Source organism: Archocentrus centrarchus, chromosome 5 (genome assembly GCF_007364275.1).
Source record: "Archocentrus centrarchus isolate MPI-CPG fArcCen1 chromosome 5, fArcCen1, whole genome shotgun sequence".
NCBI classification, from domain to species: Eukaryota; Metazoa; Chordata; class Actinopteri; order Cichliformes; family Cichlidae; genus Archocentrus; species Archocentrus centrarchus.
In genome coordinates this window covers 17,953,410-17,974,765 of record NC_044350.1, presented here as the reverse complement: position 1 = coordinate 17,974,765, position 21,356 = coordinate 17,953,410, and the positions used below count along the sequence as shown (strand labels likewise).

The 21,356-nt window shown below is 39.9% G+C and overlaps 1 protein-coding gene across 1 annotated transcript in view; it reads left to right on the top strand.

The window, feature by feature from the left end:
- The window catches only part of srgap3 (SLIT-ROBO Rho GTPase activating protein 3), a 63,293-nt gene that overhangs the window by 33,823 nt on the left and 8,114 nt on the right, over nucleotides 1-21,356 (top strand). The window contains 13 exon segments of the mRNA XM_030729982.1: nucleotides 8,480-8,665; nucleotides 10,673-10,801; nucleotides 13,280-13,501; nucleotides 13,637-13,738; nucleotides 14,943-15,140; nucleotides 15,283-15,367; nucleotides 17,144-17,171; nucleotides 18,282-18,292; nucleotides 18,295-18,383; nucleotides 19,251-19,311; nucleotides 19,929-20,006; nucleotides 20,135-20,269; nucleotides 20,687-20,792. Of these exon segments, the coding sequence (XP_030585842.1) occupies nucleotides 8,480-8,665; nucleotides 10,673-10,801; nucleotides 13,280-13,501; nucleotides 13,637-13,738; nucleotides 14,943-15,140; nucleotides 15,283-15,367; nucleotides 17,144-17,171; nucleotides 18,282-18,292; nucleotides 18,295-18,383; nucleotides 19,251-19,311; nucleotides 19,929-20,006; nucleotides 20,135-20,269; nucleotides 20,687-20,792 (1,430 nt within the window).

Here is a 21,356-nt window from a genome sequence, read left to right as displayed (position 1 = left end):
TCTTGCTTCATCTGCACCATATTAGAAGCGCTTATTACCATGTGCATGGATACCTCTGTTACTTCTTTACATGTTCCTGAAAACTTTGCTTCTTTAATGCTTTCTTTTAATGATCTTGGAAGGGTTACAGGGACCTTGAAGACTTTTTTTAAAAGCAAATATGCGTCTCCCTGCAGAGTTATGGATTCAGTTTAATGCTGTTCTTATTATGGGACTGCCTTTAGCTTTCTTGTGTCTGCCTTTGGAAAAGATCAGTGAAACTTCTCTTCAAAAAGCTTGTGGGATTGTGCTGCATAAAAAAATTATCAGTTTGTTTTTGTTCAGGCTTTGTTGATCTTTTCTTGGGTGGCTATATGGTCAGTTTGAAAAGGTATTCGGTGTCTCTTTATATTTATTTTCTAGTAATGTCCATCATTTATTGTGCACCTGCTTAGTACAAATGGGTTCTTGATGTCGGATGATGAAATGTGAGAGAGCAGTGTGGCTGGAAGTGAAGAAATAGAACAGAAGTTGGACCGTTTCTAGGTTCAAATCACTAACATATGGTATCTGGTGGCTCCTTTAGTTCTGGTCCCATCACATCTGTGAAGGCCTGTGAAATTAATGCCTGCCTACACAAAACTGTGCCATTTTAATGAAATGTGTTTGCATAATTCTGTAAGAGAGGTGCCCATTAATTTTAGGGTCACCTATTCTAGCTCAGCTGCTTTGGTGTATTTGATGCCACCCCTCTGCTTTGCTTGTACATATGCAGCAATACTAATGAGCAGTTTCTCCACTGGTACGGTATATCTTTTGTCTTTCTAAAAACTCTCTGCTTCATTTTGATGGTTTCCTGTAGTTTACCTCAATTTTTTTTTCTCAAAAAAACAGATTTTATTTTATTTTTACCCTTCAGCTTTCATGCAGCCACATTTTTGTTTCATATCAAGCAGTTCTCTCATATCCTGCATCTGCTTCCCATATGTTTTAATTTAAAACAGGTTAATGGTGAAATTTCATATTGATGGATGTTTTGTAATATGAATTGTAACTATAGTTTGATGGATTTATCCTCAATAGATACTATATAATTAGTATTTCATTGCAGTTATGAATACTATTTGGAACTGTCAAGTCTAGAGAATTTTGACCGTCAAAAATCAGTCCAACAAATGAGGTCAGTATTAATGAAGACTGCATGTATGAAACCTGGGTGTCACGCATGCTGCATTGCTGTAACAATATCAGACAAAGGCTGATATTGTTACAGCAATGCAGTAACAATATCAGCCTAATTAACAGCAGTGCACTGGCAGATTTATCAAAACTAGTTATACTGTTTTTACTCTACGTCATTAGCAATAGCTTAAGAACTGAATTGCTTATAGTGGGATTTTCTGCAAGAGACCCTGTACAGAATAATGTATGTCTGGGATAACAACAAATGGTACTGGTGCTGTACTGATAGTCTAATGTGAGCGCTGATTGAGGGATTCATGGTCCACCAAACTGGACAAGCACCAAGCAACTTCAGCAGCCTCCTGCCCCCTGAGGTGAAACAGAAGAGATGGCAGAGCTGCCTTAAATGACTTATTCATATGTGCAGTGTGACGAGAGTCAAAACCCCAAAGGCAGTGCTGGCAACCATCGCTGATCGAGCCATCTGTAGATTTGGGCACAACAGACAGCGTTAGGTTTTTGCACTTAATAATGACAATTTCATATATGTAAATTACCTTTATACACATTTCTAAAGGACTGTCTTATTGGTAAAATGCCTTTTAAAACAGACCAAGACTACTGATTTTGCTCAAGTGGCAATCTGTATCTAAATAAATAAAATTATTCTGCCTCCCAGACATTTTCAGTTTTGTTTGAAGTGTCAGTGCATTTCAGCTTCACTGTGGCAGACATTTTACTGTGTATTTGTTTTATCCACTCACCCTTTCTGGCTGCATAATAAAACTCAGATGATCCCTCTTCTCATGCTGTATTTGGCCTCAGCTACAGTCTGGCTGAAAATTAAGAACCCAAATGCTGACATATAACCTCATTCTTTCTGAATACGAGAGGATGTGGGAGTTGTGTGAATTTTCACATCTTAGGTGGTAAATTAAATGCTGCAACAACACAAATATGTCCCCATAGTCATACTTTGACACACATTTTTGCACAAAATAATTGCAAAGACTATTGACTCTTTTCACTATAGGTCAGTTCTTCTGTTAATAACATAGTTTTTTCTCATTCTCTGCTGAGCTTGGTAGGTGTTATCCTTTATTACTATGTAAAAGGTGGAGATAGCCACCATGATGTTGCCTACTAGTTTAACTCCCTACAGTTTAACTATTTTGAAACCCTTAACTTGACCATTTTAGCTGTGAGCGAGATGGATCGAACTGAGAAACCAACGACACAGCTTATCACCTACTTCACTCTGAATGGGACCAAAATGTAAAAAAAAAAAAAGTCATGTTTTTTGAAATAAAATTTGAAACCAGTGATTGAGAGCATAAACTCAACAAGAAAATGTTTACTGAGCGTGTAAATCAGGGTTTTATAAATGTCCTTATTACCTTTTGTTAGCTACACCTGCTTAACTACCCATTAATGCAATTATTTAATCAGCCAATCACATGGTCGCAACTCTGTGCATTTAGACATGTAGACATGGTCAAAATAGCCTCCTGAAGTTTAAGCGTCTGAGCATCAGAATGGGGAATAAAGGGGATTTAAGTGACTTTGAACGTGGCATCATCATAGGTGCCGGTGGAGTTTCCAATACAGCCATCTCTAGGGTTTACAGGGAAAATATCCAGAAAATATCCAATCTCTAAAAATGTTTTCTTTAAGAGGAGAATGACCAGACTGCTTCAAGATGATAGGAAGACAACAGTAATGGAAACAGAAGCAGATAAGCTACAGTAGCAGAAGACCACACTGGGTGGCACTCTTGTGAGCTGAAACAGGAAACAGGATAGACCTGAAACCTATGTCCATCATTGTATGCGGTCTACATTTTTATGCAATGTTGCCATTGTTTGTTTTTCAAGAACAATTGTAGTTCATAGCTGAAAAGTGGTATGCTAGAAAATGTTTCCCTGTAGCAAACACTAGTAGACACAAGCAGTTTAAAGGTTACCAAATATGACAGACCAGTCTCATTTCACATCTTGATGACCCGCAGGCAGGAGGGGAAAACAAATTCTATTTTATCACTAGACCTTTGTTGCTTCATTGTACAAAAATAGCTAAATCAATAGTGTTGCCACATGGTGGTTGCCTCGTGGTATTTTCTAACACTTTTACTGGTTGCCAACAAAACAAATTTTGCTAAAAGAAAACTGTGAAATCCCATTTGGATCTCTGGCAGCTTGGTGAGAGGTAAGGGGGGGGGGGGGGGGGGGGGTATGACTGTGGGCTGAAGCTGTTGTTCAAATGTAGTATGATGCTAAAATGGGAGTATAAAAGAGCTTGAAGCTCCTGTTGTCTACAACCCTGAGATGAGAAATGGTTAAAAAAAAAAAAAAAAAAAAAAAAAGGCCTGCTTGCCCTGAAGAGTCACTCACTTCCTGACATTGCTTGGCTCTGTGAAATTCAGTTTTCTTTGCTTGTGCCTGTGTTAATTTCCTGATATACCAGCTTAATATCCCTGAGGGGATAAACAGAGCTTTAGTGTATCTTATCTTTCTCATCTACCACCTTCTGCCTGATGTCTGCTCCTCAGCTGCACACAGTTATTCTTTTGTTGGCAATATAACAACACTGATTCTGAGGCTCTGTCACAGGTGAGAGTTTGAATCTAGTTTCCATTCATTTATTTACAGTCATGATAAAAAGAAAGTGCACCTGTCATTGCTAAGGTTTTACATATTAAGACATAAGGAAAAAAAAAAAATCTAGTCCTTACCAGGTTTTAAAATGAGGAAAATACAACCTCAGATGAAAAACAACACAGGACATATTACACTGTGCCATTATGTATTTAACAAAAACTTAGACAAAATTCAGAAGCAGTGTCTGATAACCTAAGCACAATCTATAATCCAGTAGCTTGTAGAACCACCTTTAGCTGGGCTGCTAAAGGTGGTTCTACAAGCTACTACAAGCCACTCTTCTCTTCTTGTTTATGCACGGCTCTCTTAAGATCCTGCATTTCAATCATGCTTAGATGAGGCCTTTGGGCCATTGCAAACTTATATTTTTGTTCATCTTTAACATTATAATAATAATATAGTGATATATCTAAAAACCTCTTTTAAGCTTTGGTAGGAAGTGGCAGAGGAATATTTTGAGGTGAGAGATTGTAAACGGCATCCTATAAACACCCTTAGCTGGAGTCAAACTGGACTCCTTTTTCATAAACAGTCAATAGCATAAACCCCTCTAATGTGCAAGTATGTTCTCTTTGCCTTGCATCCATTATGACAAACTCCTCTCATTGTGTCTTTCACCAGCTCAGAGACTCTATTCAGAAGTTAAGTAGCCCTAGGTTGTTGTCAGAGGACTCGACTATACACACACATCCTGTAGACTCAGCTGAAGCTTGGTCTTCCTGCAAATTACTGTGTTTTTTTGGCTGCAGGTCCTATAGTCAGATGGTTCAGAGTAAACTTGAAATTTAGCACACACTCAGAAAATAGTTTTGACAGCCTGGGGAGGAACAGAGTGGTAGACTGATTTCTGTTGTCCTGGAGTAGCTAAATTGATGTCTAGTTTTCTCACTCTGAGAATAGGCTGCAAGGCAAACAGCTTTTTCTTTTTAGGTGCCTTACAGCTCTTCACACTCTGTTTGTGCTATTCAAAAAAAGAAATTACAAGCTCTACATCAAGCAGCTCCAACAGTAAAATAAAGTCTACACATTCATGCATTAATGTAAGTAATGTGATGGTGGTGCAGTGCTTATTGCTGTCACCTCAGAACAGGAAGGTACAAAGTGGAGTTTGCTGTGTTCTTCCTGTGCCAGTGTGGGTCTCTCTTTGTGGATTTCTGCAAAAAAACAAAAAAAAAACAAACCTAGTTTTTCATGCTTTACATGCCTACTTTCTTAAGAGATAAAATAAATGGTAAAATATACCTATAACAAACACTGTATGAAAATCCGGTCTCAAACCATGTTTGGAGAGTAGTGACAGATAAATAGGGCAGCTATGGCTCAGGAGGTTCTCTACCAGTCGGAAGGTCTGTGGTTTGATCCCCTCTGGTCTCCATGTCAAAATATCCTTGGGCAAGATACTGAACCCCGAGTTTCCCCTGATGCATCTATCGAAGTGTGAGTGTGTGAATGTTAAAAGTGGCTAGGCTTAGACATAGAAAAAAGTGTCTGTGTGTGTGTGTGTGTGTGAGGCTTGGAGTAAGAAAGTACTTTGAATGTTCAAATAGAGTAGAAAAGCACTACACTATAAAAGAGCCAGACCAAGTCTGATTTCCAAATGCACAAACTGCTCTCCAGTCACATTTGTATCATTTGAGGTCAGTGGAAGATTATAGTTGTGAGTGACCCAACAGCAAACATGTGGTTTTGGTGAGCAGTTCTCATTCAGATAAAAAGAACCCCACTGTTTAAGCATAGCACCAAGCTGCTTGATTGCAGGAAACAAATGAATAACTGTTTATGCTGACTGTCTTACATCCTGTGGTGCTCTTAGGAAATCATGAATGGCTGACATGTCTGAAGATGCATTTCACACATGGATGTTTCATTAAAAGACTTAAGAATGGGCCTCCAAGACTCTCAGGTAGCATCTGTGATGAGTTAAGAGGGACAAGGGGTGCTCCTGAGTTGTCTAATGAGGGTTTTCTGCCACTACAGTCTTGTCGACATCATGCTGAACAAGGGGAGTTGGGTGTAAAAGTTTAAGTGTCTAAGTCAAGATCAAAGTGAAGAGGTACAGTAACTCCAGGGAAGACAGAAAAAAATGCTGTCACTTTACTTCTCCAAAGAGCTGAAAATGTAGAAGGCTGAGGTAATGAGGAATTACTGTAGAAAAGAGCCCAGGAAAGCTACAGTGAGGAGGAGAAGAGGGGGTGAGTTGGAGATTTGACAGCCAACTCTAAACCACAGAAAACTTTGGGGCCCTGGATCCGCTTAAAATATTCCACATGTAGTGACATCTGTGTTACTGCTGTATTGGTGCCCCAAACTGATCCTCCAGGCCACCATGAAAAAGCTAAAATCAAACCAGGTTTTGTAAAAAGAAGACAGTGAAGATTTTCTTTATATTTTTTATTTTATTTTATGCATATTAAGCATATTTAACCTGCTCAAAAAAGTTAAAGGAACACTTTTTAATCAGAGTATAGCATCAAGTCAGTCATGCTTCTGGGATATTGATCTGGTCAGTTAAGCAGAGAGGGTTGTTAATCAGTTTCAGCTGCTTTGGTGTTAATTAAATTAACAGCAGGTGCACTAGAGGGGCAACAATGAGACAACCCCCAAAACAGGAATGGTTTTACGAGCATCTGTGATGTCTTAAAGTCACTAACATTTTTTTCCCTCCTCATCTTTTCTGGCTGTTTTTTCATCCATTTTGCATTTGGCTAGAGTCAGTGTCACTACTGGTAGCATAAGGCAATACCTGGACCCTACAGAGGTTGCACAGGTAGTCCAACTCGTCCTGGATGGCACATCAATACAGGCCATTGCCAGAAGATTTGCTGTGTCTCCCAGCACAGTCGTGAGAGCATGGAGGAGATTCCAGGAGACAGTTACTCTAGGAGAGCTGGACAGGGCCATAGAACGTCCTTAGCCCATCGGCAGTACCGGTATCTGCTCCTCTGTGCAAGGAGGAACAGGATGAGCACTGCCAGAGCCCTACAAAATGATCTCCAGCAGGCCACTGGTGTGACTGTCTCTGTCCAAACAATCACAAACAGACCTCATGAGGGTGGCCTGAGGGCCTGACATCCTCTAGTGGGCCCTGTGCTCACTGCCCAGCTTTGTGGAGCCCAATTAGCATTTGTGACAGACATGAAAGCGTCTGGAGAAGTCGTGGAGAATGTTATGGTGCCGGTAAGATTGTTCAGCACAACCGGTTTTCATATCCATAGAGTAATGCACAGACCTCTACAGGCTAGGCAACAGCACCCTGACTGCCATTAGGTATCAGGATGAAATCCTTGTACTTACAGTTAGACCCTGTGCTGGTGCAGTGGGTCCTGGGTTCCTCCTGGTGCACAAAGCCCGGGCTCATGTGGGGAGAGCATGCAGGCAGTTCCTGGAAGATGAAGGAATTGATACTATTGACTGACCCCCGCTCTCACCTGACCTAAATCCAGTAGAACACCTCTGGGACATTATGTTTCGGTCCATCTGAGGTTGCACCTCAGGCTGTCCAGGAGCTCAGCGATGGCCTGGTCCATATCTGGGAAGAGATTTCCCAGGACACCATTCGTCATCTCATTAGGAGCATGCCCCGACATTGTCAGTCATGCATACAAACATGTCGGGGCCATACAAACTACTGAGTACCATTCTGTAATGAAATTTAAATGGACTAGCCTGCCACATCATTTTTTTCACTTGGATTTTTGGGGTGTCTTTGAATTCAGCCCTCTGTAGGTTGATAATTTTCATATCCATCAAGTGATGTGGCATCATTTCATTCCTAACACATTACCCAGTTCATATCAGTATAGATATCCAGCGTGAATTTTTTTCCATTGAGATTTGATGTGTTTTCAAAGTGTTCCTTTAATTTTTTTGAGGTGTGTGTGTGTGTGTGTGTGTGTGTGTGTGTGTGTGTGTGTGTGTGTGTGTGTGTGTGTGTGTGTGTGTGTGTGTGCGCGCGTGTGTGTGTGTGTGTGTGTTGTATGGAATTTGGTCACAAAAGAGACTTGTTTAAATAAATGAAAAAAAAACAATATTGCAAAACAATATTTATGGCTAGTTGACTTCTGATTAAAAAATACTGGTGAATGCATACGAGCACTACAGTCTTGTACCACAGTCTACTTAATGTGTATTTTCTATAAGGGGGTTACTTCTGATGAAACCTTTATATTTCAGTTAATTATTGTCTTTACTTTGGTTAATGTTTAATAGTAAATAACTCCAGTTAAGAGTTATTTACTCTGATTGATAACAGGGCACCATGTTGATGGAGTGATTAGCACTATATCCTCACAGCAAGAAGGTCCTGGTTTGAATCTACTGGCTAGCTGGGTCCCTTCTATATGGCGCATGCATGTTCTCCCTGTGCTTATGTGGGTTCTGTCTGGATTCCTCCCACAGTCCAAAGACATGAACGGTTTTGGTTAATTAGCTACTTGAAATTGGCCGTAGGTGTGAATGTGAGTGTAGTCTTGCCGTGTTAATCCTGCAGTATCCCAGCAACCTGTAGAGGGTGTACCCCACCTTGTGCTGATAAAACCAGGGTATCCCCAGATTTGTCATTTACAAACTGACAGATCAAGTTTAGTTCATAACTAATATTGTAAAAGGCTGTGGTGATTATTAACCATATTAAAGGTCCGTCTGTCATGCTCCTTTTGCAGGTGATGAAAACATACCATATGTACCACACTGAGAGCACCAGTGCAGAGAGCAAGCTGAAAGATGCTGAGAAGCAGGAAGAGAAGCAGTTCAGCAAGTCTGGAGATCTCAATGTCAACCTCCTCCGGCATGAGGACCGCCAACCAAGACGCAGCTCTGTCCGGAAAATTGAAAAGATGAAGGAGAAGGTGTGTATATATGTGTGTGTGTGTGTATATATATATATATATATATATATATATATATATATATATATATATATATATATATATATATATATATATATATATATAGCACTGTTTGTTTACATACAGTTCTTTTTGGCCTTAACAAATGTGCTGATACAGTCTGTTTCATCAGTTGAGCATTTAGGTATTTAGGTTAGGGAAAACCTTTAAGCGGCTTCTCATCAAGAAAAACGTTGGTGTTCTGTAAACAGCAAGCCAGCTCATTTTGCTGGGTGTACTTGGAAATAGTGCGAGACGAATAGACCAGCAGCTAGACAGAAACTCTCAGGAGCATACTGTAGGTCTGCAGCCAGATACGCGCTGAGCAGTTATTTCAGCCAATAACCCCACTCCCTTTCCATCTTATTCAGATTTCTAGTTTATGAAAAGTCTTCACTGCCAGCGGTCTCAGGCTCTTAGGAGCATGCTGAACTTTAGATACCCCACGTATTTTTTTTATTCTGGATCTTCGTCTTAGATTTCTTCATGCAAATGAAATTTCCATAATCTCGCAGGTGCAGAAAATCAAAAGGCTGTCAGTACAGCAGTGTTTCTCCATCGTCAGGTTGGTATCCTCAGAGATGCTGCCTAGCTTGGAAGCCACACATTATTTATAACACAACGTGGTGATGAATATTTGTTTTTTGTTTTTTTTCTGTTATTGGTTTCCGCACTTTCGTCTCATTATTCTGCCTGCAAACATGTTGGAAAAGGAAGAAATGCAAAGTCTTTTCCTCTAACACACTGCTAGAATTTGCATCACAATGGCTTAGTGGAGACGGAAATAAAATGCCCCTGTAAGGTAAAATGTACAAAAAAGCTTCAGCATCAGAATTCTGATGCTTTTGCTGTATTTGAAATAGCAGCAGTGATTTTCTGGGTTAAGCCTGAATTGTTGCTTTGCCAAAGTGTTAGGATACTTTTGCAGCAATGCGTTTTGTTTTTCAGTAGAAAATGTGACTTCACGTCATGTCTTTTCCTGCTACTTTAGTACTGAGTGCAACTCTGGGTATTTATCTAAATTTGCACTGGAATACAGGCTCACAGGAAGGCAACCATGTTGGCTAAACTTGAAAATACTTGTTTGGTTTGTTTGATGTCACAATTATTACTTAGCTGGAGCTAGAAATTAGTTAAACATAAAGTTAGGAAATAGGGTAAAACAGCATATATGGCTATGAATTATATAACCAATATTCCTACTTGACATTTTGAAACTTCATGTGACGAATAGTGCACATTTGAGGTAGATATCAGTAGTTTTGTTGACTTTGGACAGTTAAGCCTATTGTAGCCATAAGCTATTGTATATGTTAAAGAGGGACACACTTATTCTAGCAGCACTTCTTGGTTTGTGAAGCCTTAGCCTTGCCTTTTATGGCCATGGTTAATAACATTTAAACAGATGAGTTCTAAAATAATAAGTATATAAAATAACCTGCAAACAGTTGTCATAAGGGGGGACATTTTTGTACAGGCTGTAAACATGATTATTTCCATTGCATTTCTATTATCCATTTTAACATGAGTCTGTGCAGATGGACTCACTTTTGGAACAAGCCTCAAAGGTCCATTTGAAGTACTTTGACATTGGCGTAAATTTTCAGCCCCCAAGTGTTGCCATTTTTGCTGTTTTTGCCATCTTGATGCGGCGCTAAGCTAACTGACTGCAGCATAGAGCCAACTCATCCTACAATAAGAGTATTCCCAAGATGTCAGTAATGCCACAATTTACTAAGCTGTTTAATACTTAAGGTGTATGAAATGCATCTGGTACTTAACTGTTAAAAGGTAGAATAATAACTAGATGCAAGCCTAGCTGTGCCACTTAATACATTACTGTCTAGGGGTAGCTTCTCTAGAGCCTGTCCCTCCAGACTTTCTCTTCCATCTCTACCTGTCTGATGATCCCCCTACAGCACTGATGTTTTTTTCCTTTGTCTGCTCTGTCACATCTTATCTCCCCAGAGGCAGGCCAAGTATTCAGAGAACAAGCTGAAATGCACAAAAGCCCGGAATGACTATTTGTTGAACCTGGCAGCAACAAATGCAGTGGTTGCAAAATATTACATCCATGACGTCTCTGATATGATTGATGTAAGTATGCACTAAGCACATGTGTTTGTTTACATCTCTCAGCTGGGATTTCTGATGTTGATTTAACACTGCAGCACTGTCACTTTTCTCTCCATCTGTTCCCATGTCTCATTCGCTTTTAGCTTGTTTTCAAGTTGCTCTGCTGGCCCCAATAAAATGTGTTTAGCACCCTTTTTTGGAGGATTATTTCTTAATAACAAACCTAACACTGATATGCTGCTGACTAATTGTTGTTGACATTAAATCTAGCTTAACGATGTTCTGTACTTCAGCACAGAAGGACGTTTTTGACTGATGGTTTCGAGGGACCCCATCAGTGTTGACAGAAAGATTTCTTCTCGGTCGGCTCGCTCTCCTCTTCCTCAGTCTTTTTGTGGTTCATTTGTTTTTGTTGATGCCGCTTTAGGGAGCTTTGCTGGGACAAACACAGCATGTCCTTGTAACTGTCTGCCTCTAACTGTCACTGAATAAAAAAATATGACCCAGGACACAAACACAAACACACAGAGGCGCATTTTTTTTCTGGTATCTATGGGCTTTTTTTCATGAATCAGAATATAGGACACAGCCTTTCTGATGCTTAAGCAGCTGCATTTTACTTAGTTCAAGTAAAAACTCAATTTTCACTGTTTACCCTCCTATTCAGTATGTAAAATGGGATTTCTGTGGTTGTTTTTGATAATTCAAACTAAAAGTGTTTCATATTGTTAACCAAAAGCCCTGCTGCAAAGTCTTATTATCTTTATTTAAAAGGATGACTGTGTTTAGCAAACCGCTATTGGTTGGAAGTCGGCTGCTAAGAGCAGAGGCTCTGTTTATGCAGGCATGAATGCAATTAATGTGGTTGGCACCAGCCTCTCAGCCTTGGGTGATCTGCTACCAGTTATGTGTCAGAAAACAGATGAAGAAGCTTTTAATCACCATTTTTGAACAACAACACTGGAAATATTCTGTATTTTATAAATATGCACATATACATCTTAAGTCTAAACTTGAAGGTCACGCTGTGTTTTTCTCTTCTCTCTGTGCTACTGGCCTGTTTGTTGCATTTCTGCCTGAGGCCAGGTCACCATACAGTGCTACATTAGCCACAGTGATGGATGCACATTTTCCTGGACGGTCGCGATAAGACATGATTTCAGTGACATTTCTATAATATTGCACACATGACTTGTGGCTTAACCTCTGTCGGGCTGTATGCAGTACAGTGGTGGTACTTTGGCACACTTGTGGATGTGGTTTCCTTTTTGTTGGGCAGCTCTTCGGCTTTTACTGACTCAGTGTCAATAAAATGAAATGTCCATGTCATCCTAAATCCTGCTGAGCTACAAGGAGTGAGATCATGAGCTGCACTGGTTCTGCAATCAGGCAAAAGAAATAAAGACATTTTGCAATTTTCATGTATTTTCATATATTGTGGTGCAGTTGAGAGTTAACATTTCTTCTATCGTTTTATTTAGATTTGATATAAATGTATGGGTATGAGTGAATGTGTTCACACTCTGTTTGCTTAGTTAAAAAGAAGCTAATTCACTCCCTTAAGTGTTTGGTCTACTGAGCCACTTTGACTGAGTGGTGCAATGAGGCACACAAACTGAAGAGACTACTTCCTCAGTGCTAAAGAGCGTCTACTTAGTGATTTACAGAGCTGTCAGTTGCCTCAAGCTCCCTCTAAACCACTGCAGTACTATTCTCTTCTTAATTAGGTTACTTCATACAATTCTGTGTGATAAGGCTCTTTAATTACCCTGATGTCCTACTGTGCTAACTCCTACAATTCAGTAAACTGTACCTCTTTCTTTTTTAAAAAAAAGTTGCAGGTTATAATTTGAGATTTAGTCAATTAAATACATAATTGTGAAAATGCTGAAGGTGATCAGACTCGAATGTTTCACTTGTACATTCCTATCATTTCCTGTGGGATTAATATTGACTTGTTACTTTATAGAGCAACTAAACACCAGATGCCTCAATCCATAGTTTGTCCTTCCACCTTGCAGCAGTGTAGTGTACTCCAGGGTGTGGTCAGTATGCTGTCTGTTGCTGTGTGAGAACACTTCTGACTACATCCAAGGTTAGATGGGAAACTTTCACTTAGCATTCTTGTGAAAAACTGAGTTGTTTTTTTTTGTTTTTTTTTTTACCTCCTTCACTACATCCAGAAATCTCTGTGGTCTTCCTCTTTCTCTCCTGCCTGGCAGCTTCATATTCAACATATTTTGTCTAGTATTTCCACCATCCCTCCTCTGCAGATGTCCAAACCATCTCAACCTTGACCGTCTATCTTTGCCTCCAGTCTGCTCAACCTGAGTTATCCGTCTGATATACTCATTCGTAATCCTGCCCCTCCTGGTCACTCCCAACAAAATCTTAGTATCTTCAACTCTTCTACCTATAGCTCAGTCTCCTGTCTTTTTGTTAGTGCCGGTATCTGCAATCTATACATCATAGCAAGTCTCAATACTTGTGTCTCTGCAGTGCTGTGACCTGGGCTACCATGCTAGCTTGGCACGCGCTCTCAGGACTTATTTATCTGCGGAGTACAACTTGGAGACATCGCGCCACGAGGGACTGGATATCATAGAGAATGCAGTGGACAACTTGGACTCCCGCAGTGACAAGCACAAGATCATGGATATGCATAACCAGGTGTTCTGTCCTCCAATGCGCTTTGAATATCTACCACACATGGGAGATGAGGTGAGATGCTATAAATACTGCAGTTTATTTATTTATTTTTTTTAAAGGTTTGATTCAGTTACCACTGACTGAAGTGAAAAAAGTAGTTCATTTAAGCTCAGTTCCAACCAGTTTTTCCCTCCTCCTCCTCCTCAGGTGTGCCAAGTGAGCGCCCAGCAGCCAGTTCAGACCGAACTTCTGATGCGATACCACCAACTGCAGTCTCGCTTAGCTACACTAAAGATTGAAAATGAGGAGGTGAGGATTTATGATCTGTGTCTGTCCAGCACCAGTAACCCCCATCCTCCTCCTCTAAAACAGAAAGCCCTGTTTCAGTCTCCCTAGAGCCATCATACCATTGGAGGACAAAACACCAAGCAGGAGGGCCACATCACCATCTGTTCTCATTGCAATTACTCTCCAATGACCCTTTCTCCTCAGGGGCTGAAAATATATTTAGATTGTCACAATGCCAATATTGTTTTCTATGATGTTATGTATGAAATTGTCTGTTTCGTGATAGAAAGACGCCTTCCTCATTAAGAAACGCAGACACAAAGGTGCAAATAGAAGTGATAATAACCAGGGTCTGTTTGAACTGCAAGCACCAACAGCTCTGTTTCTTCCCTGTCTCCATGTGAATTGTGTTCTGGAGGATAATGAATGCCATTAGGGGAAATGAGCTTTATCAATCTCAATCCTAAACAAAAAGCCGCCTTCAATAATTATTTGAACAATTTGTATCTTTGTCAGGCACTCTTCATTTTCATGGCTAGGTCTGATGTATGCTGCAGGCTGCTCTAGGCTCATATTCTGATGCTGTCTCATGAACACAAAACAAAACATATGATCAGCGCAAGTATCGAGGGCTTAGAGCCATAGGGGCGTAAGTGACATTTCACCAACTTTACAGGAGAGCCAAAACAAAAAATGACCATAGTTTGCTCTTGCTTTGTATACTGATTTTAGTTTTTTTTTTAAGCATGTTACTTTTTTATAAAATTATGACACAATGCTTAATGAACAATGATCTTGTCTTTGTTGTAAATGCACTTACGCCCTTGAGGCACCAACTTCTTCTGTGCATCCACAGTTAAGTCTTTTAATTTTTTGTTGAAGAACTCTATTTCTACAAATGTTTTACTTCTGTAATTTTGACAGTAGATCGAGCACATCAAGAGCTTTCATTTTATATATATATATATTAATATATATATATATATATATATATATATATATATATATATATATATACAAATATATATATATATATATATATATATATATATATATATATATATATATATATATATATATATATATATATATATATATATATATATATATATATATATATATATATATATATATATACATCAATTTTGACCAAAATGTCAGTTACACCCCTATGACTCCAAGCCCTCAATAAAATGCTTTATTGTTCACCCTGCCATCTCTCCAGGTGAGGAAGACTTTGGATGCCACCATGCAAACACTGCAGGATATGCTGACAGTGGAGGACTTTGACGTGTCAGATGCCTTTCAACATAGCCGCTCCACTGAATCCATCAAGTCTGTGGCCTCCGAGACATACATGAGCAAGCTCAATATAGCCAAGAGGAGAGCAAACCAACAGGAGACTGAAATGTTCTACTTCTCAGTGAGTTCATCTCTTGGGCCAAACTGTAAATGCGTGTCGGCCTTCTTTTCAAAATAAAGCCACCAGTCATCAGCCGAGCACAAGAAAATGGATTCAAGCTGATTTGAACGGCACTGAAATGTTTCTTCACATCTCCATCTAGAAATTCAAGGAGTACCTGAATGGTAGTAACCTCATCATTAAGCTGCAGGCCAAGCATGACTTGCTGAAGCAGACACTGGGGGAAGGTAAGAAGCCTTTTCTCTTGATTTGTCTTAGGTGTCTGTTAATGGTGTGCACATGAAATGGTGTTTTGTCATGTAATGTCCCACAAATTCTACTCAGCGGTTATAGTGGTGCAACTATAAGGAAACAAGGTATAGGAGTCTACAAAGACACAAGACAGTTTTAAAGGCAGCAGAGGGGAGTAAGAGCTGATATTCAAACGGAAAAGTATCACCCCAAAAGCACATCCTATCTGGTTTCAGGTATTCATTCCCCTTTCTATTTATCTCCAGTGGTTAAAGTATTATCCTGTTAGTCTCTGTATGGTGTAGCTGCAGGGAGGGTTTCTATTTCCAGGCTGCAAAAGACAGGTTTTCCTTGGCTCCCTTTCTTCCCCAAGGGTCCCCTTGTCACCTCAGCCGTGAACAGTTTATTCCCAATCAATCAGCAGGACCAAACCCAGGCCCATATCTGCAGCTGCTCCTGCACCAGGGGTTCACCTAATAGGAAAGGACACAAGGTGCAGCCAGCTGAGGCCTTGCATCATCCATGCATAGATTTCGCACTTAAGTTATATTCATTATTTAAGCATTTATTATATTTTCAAGACCTCAGATTGTCCTTGCGATTCCATTCAAGTCATGTGGCAAGCAATCAGCTGCAGACTCTTATGCCCATAAACAATCACATTATCATTCAGTGTCTGTGGTGTCACAGCTGAGAGAATGTATGAACAGAGCATATGGCGCCTCCAGGTACCACCCATGTTTAATTATTTAGGTGATCAATCAGGGCTGAGTCCTGCTCATTAGCTCGTTGCTTCACACCCAGAGTTGCGTGTTTGTGTATGTGCGTGGCTGCGTGGGAGCATGACAGAGGGGAACGAGATGAGACTGGTGAGTGCCACATGGCGTTTACATCTTGCTGCATGTATTAATAAAAACATAATGTCAAGTGTTGGCCCCAGACAAGATTGTGCTGGGACATCTGCCAGCCCTTGTTTTCCAGATAAAGACTCACCCATTTCCTTGTTCTGTGAAATGTGATTTCTTCTTGTCACGTTTTGTGTTTTTAGACTCGATATCTCCTGTGTCACTGAGGAATCAAAAATCAAATTAGAATTTCTTGCTCATGCTTCAGCAAGGAACGCTTGCTCTGTAATTTCGAGGTCGGTCAAAAGTAGGGCTATCATTCAGTGGAATGATTTCACACCAGACTTACTGTTGTTTCCTCACTTGAATGCTCCAGAGACCTGCTAGAATGATAGCAATGACTTAGCCTTTACTCTTTCTGCCTTTGTTAGATTGAGTAAATATAGAATAAATTAATTAATTAATTAAATAATGTTGGAGCGCTTTGGTGCCATTGATGCCTTTTTTTTTTTTAAACACTCACTGACATGATATCTATAGTGTTCTTCGGTTTGTCAGAATGTAAAGATAAGCATGTGTGTGTGTGTGTGTGTGGTTGGAAACTCACAACAAAAGGCTCAGTGAGCCAGCACGGGCATTGTTCAGTCTCAATACAGAAGCACCCCTCCCTAGCCACCATACAAACACTGCAGCTGCCACCCCCCATTTCTCTGCTCTGTAACCCTTTAAGGCTCTCTGGCTCCCCTGAGGCTTTAGCTTCAATGAATGGTGTTAGCACCATTTCATTCATCTAACCCTCAATGGTGATGTTGTTTGTCATGAACCCCTTTAATGAAGCTGGATGCTGACTGGAGTCTGTATAATGTGTACCATAAAGAAACTAGTGTATATTGTGTTTTATTTATTTATTTATTTATTTTTACACAGGGGAAAGGGCTGAATGTGGAACGACAAGGTAAGGTCACACTTGAAGTGAGCTGCTCCTGATCCCTTTCTGCCATAAAACATCTGCTTATTCCATTCATCTCAGAACTTCCAGATATTTAATTCAGATTTAGAAAAGAAAAGATAAAAGAGGTTGATGGAACTCACAAGCATAAAAATATCTAAAAAAATATCTGTTTATTATTTAAACTATATAATATATGCCAAAAAAGGTGCAAATTGGGAATGGTTACTGTTTGGAACTTAGATTTTTGTTTATTGTGCTAAATATTAAAATAACCTTTCTTTGCATCTTACCAAACTTTTGATGATGACTGGTGAGAAATTAAATTAAAAACCATTAAAACTCTGTCACTTGATTGTGATTTTCCAAGTCTCTAGAACTCTACTAGAGGGAATACCACTCCTCCAAAAGATATTCCCTAATTTGGTGATATGAAGGTGGTGCGGTAGGGATGTGATTTGTGTACTGAGAAGATCATAGCATATTATTTGCATTTTTACATTCATCAGAATTCGGCAACCCCTCATGTCCCATGAATGGGGCACTTTCCTCCCAGAAGAGACCAATCGCATCAGGACAAAAACAACTTTGTACTGATTTGCAGTGATCCTTCTCTGTAACGAGAGGGAAAAGATCCTCCATCACAACACAATTGAGGATTCAAGATTTTCTTTTAGTTTTTCAACCTTCTATTATCAATAGGATGACATCAAAAACAATTGTGTAATTTTAACAGTGTTAACATAGTGTTGAAGATGGTGCAATAATCATGTCACAGTTTGTTTTCTAGGTCCAAACTTTGTTAACTATGAATATTGAAAATATAATTATTCATCTGTTACTTGCATTGAAGTCATTTTTTTAAAATTGAAAGTCCAGTCTTACTATTCCCAGTCCATGACTAGTAATTGTTTTTAAGACTTAAAAAAAAAAAGAAACTCTTTAAAGAAACTTTTTTCTCAAATTTTACAGCTTGGTTTCCATGACCATAGACAGAGGATTATTTAAAGCTCTGTTTAAGAGTCTGTTTTGTAATACCTGCTTTTGAACCACATTTGGTTCTATTATTTCACAGAATATGGTGTGTTTTTTTTTCCCTTTGTCCATCATTTCTAGACCCCCCACCCTTCCCCTAAACCACAGAAAATGCGGAAGCCTAGGCCACGCTCCGTGTATAACCATAAGCTGTTTAACGGCAATATGGAGACATTCATCAAGGTACCCTCTGGTGGTGGTGTATGACTGAGTGGTCCCTATGGAGCAGAAGGGGAAGGCGGCTAGAGCCTTCGCTCTCATTCTCTTCCTCTTTAGCCTTCTGTTCCTCTCTCTTCCAGCTGCCCTTGATCATGATATAACGCCTCTGTTTAACCTCTAATCCGCTTCCTTCCTTCCACGGTTCTGCTGGTGCAGACAGACAGAGCGGCAGTCAGCTGTGTCTTTATTTCCTCCCAGAACAGTTTACCATCTCAGGCTTTTTTTTTTTCTCCCCCGAGTCCAGTCACTGTTTGGATGACTGAGGCAGGAATTAGCAGTACCTTTGTCCCTCGCTGCACCCAATCCTTACTGCATTTCTGTAGCTTTCCTGTGACCAGTCCCTGTAATTTGCCTTTAACCTCCAGAGGAGCATTTGACCTTTTCTAACATTTCTCCTTTTTTTTTTTTTTGCCCCTTCTTCCTCTTCTTCTCTGTGCTTTGCTGCTTTCTGTCCCAGAGGAAGAAGGAATGCCCGCGCCCGCATTCAGGTACTGCTGTAGTCAGGGAACAAGACAAACTAAAACTCCTGAACTAATAGTAGCCATTTATTTGCTGCTGCTTCTGCTCTACCTGCATGCTGTAAATTTTCACAATTCTGTACTGTTTGTGCAGTTTTTTTGGTATTCGATTGCTTCTGTCTTCCAACTCCAAAATTAGTTTGAATAAGATTTTTTTTTAACCTTTTGTTATGATATTATATGACGCTATATATTGCAAGGTTAATATAGTATGTTTCATTCTTGTCAAGACACTCATATCTATAAAAAAGCAACATGGAACCTTTTATTTTGCAGTGTGTCTTGTATGTGTACTCATTTCCTTTCTTTTCAGGATTCAGGTCAACCAATTCCACTTGTTGTTGAAAGTTGTATCAGATACATCAATCTATACGGTAAGACTTACATCAAGCTCCTCTGAGTGATAGGGCAAAGAGAATGAAAGTGAACTGTGAAGTCCTTTGAAAAAGTTCTGTAGCCTCATAAGAAGTGACATCAGCTATTGAACGAAGCAGTCTGTTTTGATAAATAGCTACTGGTACAGATCCTGACCTGCTCTTCTCTCCATCTCAGCCACTGAGGCGCTAAGCTGCCTACTAGTGATTTGACAGGATCATAACAATAGGTCATACACTGAGAGTTTTAAAAGTCCCATTGGTCTTTGTTTAGTAAGTTCAGCCACCCCTCTCATGCACTCTCTTTACAACTCCTCCCTGTCTACCTTCACATCTGTCTTCAGCTTGTTGCTTTAGCCTGCAGGCCTTTCCCCTGGATCTGGACCTAATGAAACTACAGAAAACTGATTAGAACCCTCTAACTGGAACCATATGGTGCAGACTCACTGAGGGGCCCTCTGCTGGAAAAATACGCATCTCTCTTTATGACTAAATTACATTTCCTGCTCTGTGTTATGCGTTTCCAGTGGGCTTTCAGAGAAACTGGCGGTGGTTTCGGAGATAATGGTAGCTAGCATAACTCTAAATCAGTAAATTTTGGGTTGTATTTCCTTCAGGTTTGCAGCAGCAAGGCATATTCCGTGTGCCAGGATCACAGGTGGAGGTCAATGATATTAAAAACTCTTTTGAGAGAGGTGAGTCAGTACATTGTCTCTTTAATGTAATTTAATACTTAAACATGATCTGTGGGATAAACTCACTTGGTACATGTTTCATCTCAAGAAATGCTACCACTGAAAGCACAAATGTGTTTCTTAATTAGGTGAAGATCCCTTGATTGATGACCAGAATGAACACGATATTAACTCAGTGGCAGGCGTCCTGAAGCTGTACTTCAGGGGACTCGAGAACCCGCTCTTCCCAAAGGAGCGTTTCCTGGACTTCATCTCTACTATCAGTGAGTTAACACAAATTATTCAAAGGTTTTCAGTGGACTACACAGAAGAGAGAAAACACAGAGTTCGGTAGGAGCTCAGCTTTACTGAAGAGAGAAAGTCATGCAGTGCCGCACGTGGAAGCAATCTTACAGTAACACCAGTGCTTTCTGCTTGAGAGTGCGGGCCACATAACCGTGCCATGTGCAAGTTCACCACAGAATAATTTCTCCACTGTTTCGAATAATGTGATCACTTACTTTGGCTTTGGGGTCTGGTGCAAGGCATGAGGGGGCATATTAAAGTGTCAAATAACCATTTTCAGAATCTCTACCGCCTTTTGCTTCGGCACTGTAGCTGCAGTTTGATCGTTCTTTCTTCTTTTTATTTCAGTGCTATGTATAAACCAGCATTGGTACGTCTCTGTTTCTGCGTTTCAGAGCTGGAATCTGAAGCCGAAAGAGCACATCACATCCAGCAGATTATCGTCACTCTTCCTCGGACCATTATAATCGTCATGAGATATCTTTTTGCTTTCCTTAACCAGTGAGTCACACAACACCTCGAAAGCCAGAGCTGCTGGTCCCCAAAAACAGTGGATGAAGATGAGATTGGTGTTTGTATAATCACCAAGCTATGACACTGAATCTCACACCTCAGCTTATATACAAATGTCAGAGAAACAACGATGGAAAAGACGTACAGTATGAGCAAAATACTCATGACAAAAAGGTGTATTTAAATACAGCCGGCTATTTATTGCTACATCAGTGTTTTAGAAGTTATTTATAAGTTTCCACATTAGAGTATAATGCCTGTCTTCTGTTAATAGATGTTAAAAATGCTCATTTTACTGGAGCTACCTGATTTAATTGTCTTATTTTTTTGGAGCCATATGAACTGTGGTGATGGTGTTCAGCCTCAGCTTAAGTACAAGTATGCACTTATTATGACTTCCTCTTGCAGCGCTCAATAATTTGGTTATGAAGAGTGGGCTGTGCCATGCTTTCAATAAGTTAATTTGTTGACTGATCAAAATGTTTTTAGCCAAAGTGCAGTAAGAACTGTACATAAGAAGTGAATTCAGGTGAAGCCGGGGACTCTTCTACT